This window comes from Loa loa, assembly GCF_000183805.2.
Source record: "Loa loa unplaced genomic scaffold supercont3.195, whole genome shotgun sequence".
In the NCBI taxonomy this organism is placed as follows: domain Eukaryota; kingdom Metazoa; phylum Nematoda; class Chromadorea; order Rhabditida; family Onchocercidae; genus Loa; species Loa loa.
The window spans coordinates 47,368-58,767 of NW_018108375.1; the positions used below are offsets into that span (position 1 = coordinate 47,368).

At 32.2% G+C, this 11,400-nt stretch overlaps 2 protein-coding genes across 2 annotated transcripts in view; both read right to left on the reverse strand.

Annotated features, from left to right (window-relative positions):
- Positions 1-3,653: 3,653 nt before the first annotated feature.
- Positions 3,654-8,840, reverse strand: LOAG_08953 (hypothetical protein). Its single transcript, XM_020447835.1, has 8 exons — positions 8,687-8,840; positions 7,336-7,587; positions 7,131-7,249; positions 6,719-6,803; positions 6,418-6,570; positions 5,733-5,898; positions 4,868-4,980; positions 3,654-4,705 (listed from the first exon to the last, which is right to left on the reverse strand). The coding sequence occupies exons 2-8, from the start codon at positions 7,484-7,486 to the stop codon at positions 4,365-4,367; spliced, it is 1,128 nt and encodes a 375-aa protein (XP_020301974.1). The 5' UTR covers positions 7,487-7,587; positions 8,687-8,840; the 3' UTR covers positions 3,654-4,364.
- A 559-nt stretch (positions 8,841-9,399) lies between these two features.
- Positions 9,400-11,400, reverse strand: part of LOAG_18101 (hypothetical protein) — a 5,423-nt gene continuing 3,422 nt past the window's right edge. The window contains exons 6-9 of the mRNA XM_020450769.1: positions 10,944-11,150; positions 10,602-10,726; positions 10,260-10,438; positions 9,400-9,906 (exon numbers count right to left, since the gene is read on the reverse strand). Coding sequence (XP_020305515.1) covers positions 9,708-9,906; positions 10,260-10,438; positions 10,602-10,726; positions 10,944-11,150 — 710 coding nt within the window. The 3' untranslated portion in view covers positions 9,400-9,707. The remainder of the gene's footprint in view (positions 9,907-10,259; positions 10,439-10,601; positions 10,727-10,943; positions 11,151-11,400) is intronic.

Here is an 11,400-nt window from a genome sequence, read left to right on the forward strand (position 1 = left end):
TACTATATTATTATTATTATTATTATTATTATTATTATTATTATTATTATTATTATTATTATTATTATTATTATTATTATTATTATTATTATTATTATTATTATTATTATTATTATTATTATTATATGTTTTTAATTATATAGATTTATATGGTGGGGAGAAAAAAAAGAATACTTTATAACTGGATATAACAAAACATTTTACAATGAATCGTAAATTCATTCACCAAGTAATAGTGAATAAATACTTTAAGCAGGATTTGAACTTTTTTTTGATCTTTTTAAGTTAATATTATATATACACAAATTATTGAATCTATATTATTGATATTCACAATTGTTGACATGAAATGGTTTAAATTTTCAAATATAACTAAATCAAGGAAACAATAATAGGATGATGGCGAAGATATAAACATCAGTGCTATCATTATTATCATTGTTGCATGTTGTTATTTATGATAAGACGATAATCTGGTTTTTAACCCTATAAATTTGTGTCACAAGCAATTTTACAACTTTATTAACAAGAAATGAATAAGTTCTACAATGAATGAATTTCATATTGCAATGTAACTTTTTATACAATCTCACCAATTCGATTTTGAATTCAATTAAAGATTTAATGTAATTTTTGGTTCGAATAATTCTGGTAGAATTTGTAATGATTGTAGCTTCTGTTAAGCTTAATACATTAAGTATGGGTAAAATTGGCAAAAATCTCATATAACACTAATTCTCCCTTAGGTTTAAGAACTGTGGCAAAAAATTAGGGAAAAAACATGTAGGAAATAACCACCGTAGTTTACACAGCAATAACTTGAACTTGCAAACATTTTTTTTAATATCTTTTTGCTTATCCTCAAATCAAAAATCCGTCAGTTGTCTCATTGCTTATCTGGTTTCCTGAACCGGATTGGAAAGTTTTGATTTTCTGAAAAAGTTAGAAGTCTTTATTAACCGAACTTTAAATGATAATACATATAATGAAAGAGTTCAAATCTAAACTATTATGCAAGCTCAAGCTTTAGATTTAATTAATCTATATGTAACGCGCAAAAAACTCATTAATCATAATTGTCAGATAAGATTAATCAGATAAAATTGAATTAATTATATGTCAATTTTAAATGTGAAACAAAAAAAAAGTTATTGATAGATAAATGTTTTAATAAGAAAAATTTAATGAATAATGAGAAATTTGATAAAATGGATAACTTTCTGATATTAAACAGAGTATTATTAACTTCGTGTCTTCTCTTATTTTATTATTTTATCGATCGAAAAAGAGAAAGCACACAATGAACCACTCATTTTGATAAATTATGATATAAATTCGTAAAGGAAAAAGAAAAGGTTTTAAATTAATTTATTTTTGTGTGTTTTAAAAATGATAGAAAAGTGAATTGTGTGCGACATTTTTGACAAAAAAAAAAAAAAGAGAAGCATTTTATGAAAAGTGCAAAAAACGAAAAGGAAAGTGAAACAAGGTTAAAAGTTGATCCGATAATTAAGATGAGAATAATGATAGTTCAAGATAGAATAAAAAGTTTCTTGAAATTAAAGGGTCAAAGTAATTCTCATTTAGAGCAACACAATAAATGAATGTTATGATCATAATTTATACTTTTGGTTTATTAATTTTATGGGATGATGAAAACTTTTGCGCTTTTATCATTCTTTTTTGCTTTTTTCTTTGTTTTATTTTCTGGGTTATCTTTTTCTATTTTCATGCTTTCACATTTCTATCTGACATGAAAACAAACATATATAGAGGAAGTGAAATATGACAACGGTTGAGTTGGTAACAGAGAATGGCGGAAGAAATGACCAAAAACTTGTAAATAAGCGGAAAAGATAGTCATGTGTGTTAAATCAAAGAAGGCAATCAGTGGATAATTCTTGTAAGAGTTCGCATTCTTTAAATGCACGGCATTGCAGGACAATTGCGCTGCATCATCTATCTATAATACAATTATGTTTGGAAAATAGAATAGTAAAGGATGTTAGAATTTACAATGAAGATTGCAAATAGTGATGGAGATGGAAGAAAAAGAGCAATTTGATCATATATCGTTAAGTAATAAATCTGATCTTCTTTATTCCTTTTCATTATCATGATATTCCATTTTTGTTTTTTTTAAATTTATTTTCTTCTCAGTTTTATGATAATTATTATACAGTAGGCTTTCAAATTCTAATTGAATGGATATTTCCTGAGTGGAATATCATGCAATACTGACATTTTGCATAATTTTCAATCCAAATTTGATCAGGAAATATTGATCATTTGATAGTTAAACTATCCGCTAGCTTTAGTCTATTGGTTGAATAAAAGGACTATTAACAAAGAGTAAAAGCACGGTAGAGCATTATTATTATCACTTCGAGTGTTGCGAGTGTTCATGATGTAAACAGAAAAATTCGGAATCTTCCCATTTCACCATCTGCAATTGTTGTTGATGGACTTTTTTGTTACTGATCCGGGAAATCTAAGAAAAAGGTGCAGATTTTTGCACATTCCTGAATTCTTGACGAATTGAATTACTCGGAAGACGTTAGTTTGTGAAACTTTGTATGAAATGAAGAACTCAGCTAAATTTAATCAATTTGCTCTTAGATCTGTTATTGCTCATATTTTCGCATTTTCGAAGAATTTTAAACTGTTGAGTATAAGATGAAAATTTTTCTTTCATTTTAGAAATTTTTTGTTCAAAATCAAAAAAGGGAAGGTTTTTTTAAGATGGTATCGATGAAGGTAAGATACAACATGCTAAAGGTACCATTACACAAAAACTTCAAAGTATTACATTTGGAAATGAAATATTATCACAAGGATTTGATAACGAATAGGACAGAAGCCAGTTATGACACTAATTAAAATATAGAATTCAACCTAGAAAAAGTGTCACTAAAGACTTCACTTGGTCAAGTTCCATTAGTATTTTTACCACTTTCCATTCCACTATTGCTCGCAATTATTCATTGTTGTGAACAACAGTTTAAAATTTTAGCTCATAAAATCAACTCATCCCACTAATTCATCGTCCTAAACATTTATGATATATGTACCAGTGCAATTGCTCGTTAATCGGCTTTTTCAGGATTTGCAATGCAATCCTCGTTACAAACATAGATATCATTGGTATTCCCACCAAATTACTGCACGTTAAGTTTTGGTATTTTGGCATAGCAATAAAACTGCTCAATTATACCACTACCGTAACATTTCCGAAATTGTTCCCCATAATCAAGCACAATTAGCAATTCCGGTATCTTCCGGTGCGATGCCCACCTGTTGAAGATGTTGCTCAAATGTGACCGGCACTCAAACACCAAAATTCCTTAATTTGTGCTAACCATTTCTAGGTTTTAATGCAAACCACCACAGTCAATATGGTCCTCCTGAATATAGTTTATTACTTCCGACAGTGCTGAAAATTGGCTTAACTACCACTAAATCCTAAAGTTATCGCAAAAGATGGATCCTAATTTTCAAAAATCGAATCAGTTTATCAGAGAGATATGATATCCAGAAAATTTTTATCTTTTTTTTACAAACATAGAAAGCTCCAGGTTACAGTAAGAACGTTTTGAAATAATTCGGTTCTCCATTTGACTTAAAATGATTGCTTAAAATATTAGTAATATCCCTTTTCGATTTGCAATGATTCAATTTCAATTATTATGCCAATGGTTTTAGTAAGTTGTGCTAGCCTCTCTTTTACCACAATGATACACAATGATATCACATCCTCATTATTCAGATAAAATAAGGATCACTGACACCCATGATTAATCTACATACCAAACAGAATAAATGCTGGAAGTAAAATGATAAAAAAACAATCACAGAGAAGTATTAGGTTCTGAAAAGTGAAAACAATATCAAAAAAAATCCTTGGAATACTGAATTTTTTCTATTCCATCAGTTACTAGTTTTCCGGAATGCCGAACCATTATTAGTGCTAGAGAAATTGGTATTTTTTCAAACAAACGAGTAAATATTATGGAATGCTGGGATCCACAACCACTCCACCAGAAAACCAGCGCATATATTAACAAGAATGCAGTCGCGTTTTCTGTACAATACATAGCAGAAGAGGTTACGTGAGTTTCAAATATTTCTGGCGACGCTGGTATTCGAGTTACTAGACTCTGACAATGGAACAGGTGTGTTTAGCATGAGGTCAATAAAATGCGGCGTAGATGTCGTGCTCTTCGATCCAGATGCTCTATGAATCTGTAGCCGCAAGCTGATCAGGAATACTTATAAAGCAAAGAGCAGGGATAGGTCCATGAAAGTCAATATGCTGGTTTTGGATTAAATTGTAGAACAAAAGTGATGATACAGTAAGAGTTACACTAGAAACCAGTATCATCCATCAACTGATTTGTCCGCCTAAAAGCAAATTTCATGACATCACGTTGTAAAATTGCCTGTTTTTCGGGTGTTAGCATAAAAAAGCAGGTCTGCAGCTGTTGGTAAAACTGTTGTTCCGTTGGTACCGAAGCGCTAATGACGGAAGAATCTCTTGTTTCTAGTGGTTTTGACGATTGTGCTGGTTGCAGTAGCTGCATTGGTTGTGTCACCTCAACCGGTGGTTCATTTCCTTGACTTTGCAGTTGGTGCGCAAGTAAAGCAATAGTATCAATCACCTTCGAAGTATTAACGTCATTTTCCACAGAAATTTCCTTGCGGATATCTAAAAAAAATCGGTATGAAATGAATAATGAAAAGCGAAGAAGGGAACTAGTTAAATCTAACAATTCCCTGAACCTATTCTTGGATATTGATGAATTAATTAGCAGTAGTAATTCATAGAGAACAATTGACGGAAAGCACAGCAGAATAATGAAGGAATCACCTCCGGATTTTCGGATGTTGTCGATAATGTCTTTTCTAGAAATCCCTGGCTCTGGAGCAGGGCTGTTGCTACATGACTTTCCACCTTCTGGTTCTGATATGAAAAAGCTGTCACTGAAAACAAAGAGAACAGGGATATTTGAAAGGACTCAACAATTACAGCAAAGATTTCTTGTCTTTTTTTTCAACTCGTAACAAACTCGAAAAAATAAGTCAAAAATTCTGGAAGTTCCGAAGTTGCTCACCCAGCTACATACAAATTATTTACTTGACCACTAAAGGTGCCTGTATGTGTGAAAAAAAGAGAAAAATTCACTAAATTCTTGAATCCCTAGACATTCATGTATTTGGATTTAAACCACAATAATCAACTGGATCTTTATTTGAACCTAACACATAAATATTTATTTAAGAAGTACTCAAGTATATTTAGAATTCGGGAAAAATCTGAATGTGTTTCGAATACATCGTCTTTAAATTTCTTTGACACACAGGTTGATGGAACCATTGTTCCAAACATACCGAAATATCATTTTGAAGTTGTCAAATAATTTTCACGATAAATAACTTATTCTGGGACTTTAAATTACTAATTCCAATGCCATCAACGCACTAAATCTTTTTTATAGTTGCTTAAAAAGGAATACCAAAAGGAATACCATAAAAAATACATTTTCCTTAAGACATTCAAAATGTTGATGAAGATTCAAAGCAGATTAAGGGGAAACTCGCATTATACTCAATGTTTCATTTATACCTAGACCTTAATTGAGTCCTCTTGAAAAAAAAAAAACATAGTTTCAAAGTAGAGTATTTGAATCCATAACATACCACTACTCTCTGCAATAACGATATGGTAAACATACCGAGCAAACTCCTCTTCCATAATGCCATCCAGAAATTTCATTGCATCAAAATATCGACGATATTTACAATTTCGCGTAGTCCTTACACCAGGATTCTGCCTTTGTTGTCGTTTCTCATTGGCATAGGATCGTCGCAACTGAAGCCATATTTTTCGGCATGTTTCCTCTATAACATGCACCATTATATAATGAATAAGAAAAACTTCGCAATACTCTGAATTGTCAAGTTTTAACAATGAATTATAAGCGTCAACTGATTTAATTTACTCAATTGATTATACTTATTCTTGCAGCTCATATATCACATATTTTTAAATAAACGACTCTCCGCAAGATGATTTGAGAAGCGATAACTCGTAACTTCAGGAAACGTTTACATCTGCTAATTTTCGATCAAAATTTTCAAGCCAATAAATATACTAAAGTTATTCAACACATCTATAAAAACTCATTTTTGCAAATCTTAAAATAGAGAACAAACAATTGATTCGATATTGGTGCTCCATGAACATTATGTATGGTAATAATGAGAAACAGCATAAAACTTGGTGTAAGTGGAGAGATTTGGAATGAAGACCAAACAAAGAAGAGGTCAGAACCGAAGAAAGAACAAATGACAGCACATTACTACTGAAATCTACTGAGGCCCCAAACCATTTTCAATGCTACTATCAAAATACAATACCATCAACTTGTTTCAAATCATTCGACATCTCTGCAGCAATGCTCTCCCAAGCTTGCTTCTTTTTGTTCGTTCGTGTGTGATACTCTTCAAAGCTACCATCCCAAAGTATCTCATTACGTCGAACCAAATCTATGAAACATTCCATTTCAGGACCTGTAATATCAATTAATTGTGTGCTTAAACTGGAAATTCAAAATTACTATTTCTGAAGAAGACAGAAATATAACTAGCAGATCCATATGCTAGGAAAAAAAATAATAGAAGTGTTAAAATAACACTTCAACAAGGAAGTCAGAAGAACCTTTGAAAACAAGCACATGTCGCAAATTAGTTGACTTGGTGGATGCTGAAACTTTCTCACCAAAATCGGTTAAAATACTTCCATCCTGAAAAAAGGACCAATTTTCTTTCGAATTACTACAGTTGATTTTTTTACCACTTATCGAAATTTGTCCTCGTTCCATATCATTGAATGTGTTAATATAATGACATATATTACTGGAATAAAGTTACATATGCCTTCACCCCCACCATCAATCCAGTCATTTCCCGACACAGTATGCCTCCAAGTAATGAAAAGACTGTGGTTTCATAAAAACTGTTAACAAATCCCAAAGTATTTCGTTAAAGTAATCCGACCGATATATAAAACAAAATAAATATGCGAATTATGTAAATAAACAGATATACAAAGATACAACTGTAACCCATACCTCGCAATTTACTGTTACAGAATGACTAGTAGACGGTTCCATAGCCAGAAGGGCACCATTAGCACAAATTTCTGACAGATCTTCTTCTTCGTTGCCATCTTCAACTTTAATTTTACAACCTGAAAAAAGTGCGCATCCAATCATAATCGATTCAATGCCAGCAACACATATATTTTTCTTGTAATTTACAAAATGATAAACCAACGTTTAAGCTGTTCATCACAATTAATTTGTCCGGCAACTTCATCAATCGCTCGTTTCAAAGTTAATCTCCTTTCTGTTTTCGATTCCTCTTCCATCTCCTCCTTTTTGATTTCTGTGGATCCTACGATATGGGCACCACTGATGTCGCTCATCACTCTTTCACTTCACAGCACTGAACTGGATACCGAAAGTACCACGAAACTCGGTTAGTAACAATTAAAAAAAAACTGGTCTCGCAACGTCGAACAACAATCTAAGTAACAGATGGTAAAATTAACAGCCACCATAACTCTCCAGTTAGCTCTAACTGAAGGTAAACACAATCCAGCATTAATTTCCAGGAAAAGATCCACAGTACTGATTTGTTTAAAGTACCTAATGACAAGCAGTTAAGCAGACCAAGCAGTTTAAATTACCTAATGATCAACCAATTAACAATTCCAACCTGTCACTAAAAATGCTCATTGTCCTCGACACACATATCATGCCTGTGCTATCTTAATATCCCTTATTTCTATAATTCCGGAATGAGAAAAGTCACTTCAAAATCGACTTGCTGCTGCAATGGTGATGAATGAACGAAACTAAACTATTCGTATGGACGGGCATTTCTAGTCGTTAACTGCATGGCAAGTAAACAACATCAAATGATAGTTCTCATCAGAGAGCATACACAACAAACAAATGCCTAGCAATCAATAAGGTTGGATGGAGTTGAATGATGTAGGAGAGTTCGAGAGATACTCACATCTACATCTACCATAACATTTCACATCCCTCGTTTCTCTCCACTATCTTCTCTCTTTAACTATTCTCCTCATATGCGTTTTATTGCTGAGCAAATAAGAGAATTGCTACTACTACTGACTGATTAGCTGGTTCATTGCATATTTCACTTGCTTTTGCATCTGCTAAAAACTACACAGGGTGTGTCATCCAATACTATTCACTCAAATAAATGTCCTCTCTACCTCTTATCTCCTATCTCACCATAATTGCCTACTTAATACTAGATTGTTGGCGCTGCTAATCAAACATCATCATTACCACCACAACCACCGCCATTACCATCAACACCAACATCATCACTATTACAAACCATCACACTATCATCACCATCACTAATGATCAGCATTTGTTGGCATTTCATTTAACGATTATTCTCCGAACAAACGGAAAAAAATCGATTGCATTTCAAAGTAAAGGATAGTACTAATTGCCATTTCCTCAACTGAAATTCATCTTTTCATTTAGCAACAAATTTCTGCCAACATACTAAACAGTGAGATTGATCTTAATGCGCAAACCGTTCATATATCAATCATTAATTGAGAGGATAAAAGTGAACTTACCGTAACCTTCCCAATTTATTGTATAAGTCATTTCTAATCGATCTATAAAAATGTATCATCCAGAAAGACGATAACTGCTTCAGTTCGTTGTTTTACAAATAGAGAAAAACTTCACCAGTCAACTGTTCTTCAGAATATCATATAATTCAAAACCATTATCTGAAAGCACGTCATTTACAAACCTAATTAATGAAATGTCAGTAAACTTTCTGGTTCCTGTTGTTAGCAGACAAAAAAAAAGACTTCACTACCAGAATAGAATCCAGGAAACTTCTCTTTCTATAAAAACCTTCCTACACTGACATTGAACTGAGAAACTGTTTGAGAGTTAGAGAAAGCAGGATATTTTTAAGCGATAATCATACATTGATAGGGCAGGTATTCCTTGTCATTTAGAAGCATGGAACAAATATTTAGAAATAATTTATTATTACAATAATGACTGCTTCAGCCCTTCCTGACATTATGCACAGAAAATAAATAAAATTAATAAAATAGATGTATGAAAGAGCAAAAAAAATGAAATGCGTACGATATAAAATATAATTTTGGATCATCAAAGATATCCCTTAACAAGATGCGGAGCTGGAATTGTACAGAAGCCTGAAATCCGCCCTAGGAATTCTTAAGGGCAACTGGAAACTTCGGGGGAATTCCTAGAATCGAGGTGTTTTAGATTTGTATTATACTTTCAAGGATGCTCTGGAATCATGGTGCAAATTTCAATAAACTTTAAAGTCGTTTAAATATAGAAAATAAATAATTATTATTGTTGAGCATCACTTCATAGAAAAAAAGGAATTATTGGAATACTATAAAGTTTGATAAATACAACATTCAGCACAATCAACAGGTAGAAACGAAACTAAAATTAATTAGAATACGTTTAAAAATATTCTTGCAACAAAAACTTGTAGCAATTTACAACGAAGAATAACAGCAAAAAATAAGAAGCATAAAGCTACCACTCATCACATTGTAATCCTGCTTAGAAGAATAAAAAAAAATGCAATTTTTGAAATTAATCATTTTCCATATCGACCTGCGGATTTCTCTCAACATAAAATGCTCCCTCACGACGGTACATTTTTAGCCTGATCATATCTTCCGGCGAAATGATAGGATCCGCACTATCAATAAGTTTGCAAATGACATCATATTTACACTGCTTACCCTCAGCATTTCTTTCAATACTTCGATTTAATATAGACGCCAGGAAGCTGTAAAATATGCTGTTATAAAATATACCTTAAAGGTTTGTATTCTCAAGTGTCATTTACTGCTTACGATTTCGAATTTTTCTTAATATCTCCGTTTCAATGCTCAAAGACATTTTTTTTTAAATAACACTAAGACGCTCCAGATGTCACGAAGGAATTTTGATTCAAATAAGATGATCGAACAGCGCTATTATGATATTCTGGGCACTTTGGATTTTACTGAGAAGCAACCATGCGAAGAATATAGTCAAGCTAAGTAATTTCATAAATGCCAGAAACAATTCTTGAAAGCTTGGTTCTCACGACCATCATCAACCTACAGTGACATCGAACAAAGTTGATAAAATACAAACCCAGTAGCGAAGTAGAATGTGCGAATTGACCATTTATGATCGAAAAGTGCCAAAAGTAATCGTAGCGATGATATTCGAACATCATCAAATGGTTTGCTCAGATAAGAAATTACAACTGATGGAAACGTCTCACCGAGCCAGTTAAACCACTTCTGCGCAACTGCATCTGCATCTGCATCCTGCAAATACAGATCATTCGTTTGGAGTACAGAAATATTTCCCAAATTTGACTTTTTGAACATGAGCTTAGATAGTCACGCTTAGTATTTCGCGCTATAATTCAAATTATGCAAATAAAAAATGTATCATTAAATAAATAAATGGAAATGAATGTATCATTACCTCAACTTCATCTTTGACTTCTAACATCATTGATAAAGCACTGATATGGCGTACTCGCAAATCGAGTGGCCCACTTGCAATAGCCACACCAAATGCATTCATTGCTCTCCTCATGTCGCACTGTGCTAAAAACAGAACATCTGTAACTGATATAAAGGATTCAAGGTATATTCCCAAAATCTAATATATTCCAGTCAGCACTTCAGGATTCACTTCTCAAAGTTATGGCAAAACAAGAGCTCATTCAACTTTCAACTAAGAAAAAAAATCCGATAACAAATATATTACTAAATTTCCAAATCTTTAGGTTCAAGACCAAGCAAGAAATCAAGAAAAATTCACGACAATTATTGTATTGTCCATCCAAAAATTTTTTAGCACGATCGGTTGACCCCACAGCCCCAAGTGTATCAAAGGCAAGAAGACGTAAAGATGCGTCCAATCGATCAAAGTGATAAATCAAATCAAACAATGAATCCAGAAATTTTGGAAATCGAGACAAACATTCCACATTTGCCACAGAAAGATGCCCAAAAAACTTGATAAGAGCTGCAAAAAAAGAGATAATCAGATGAGAATTATGTAAAAAATTGGCTAAGGTTAGAATATCTTCATATTTCGAATCTACTCCCACTCTTTTAACAATTCATATATCAGCACTGAAATTTTAGCAATTGACAAGTATTGGGGGAAAGTATAATGCTACTATATGTATATATATATATATATATATATATATATATATATATATATATATATATATATATATATATATATATATATATATATATATATATAT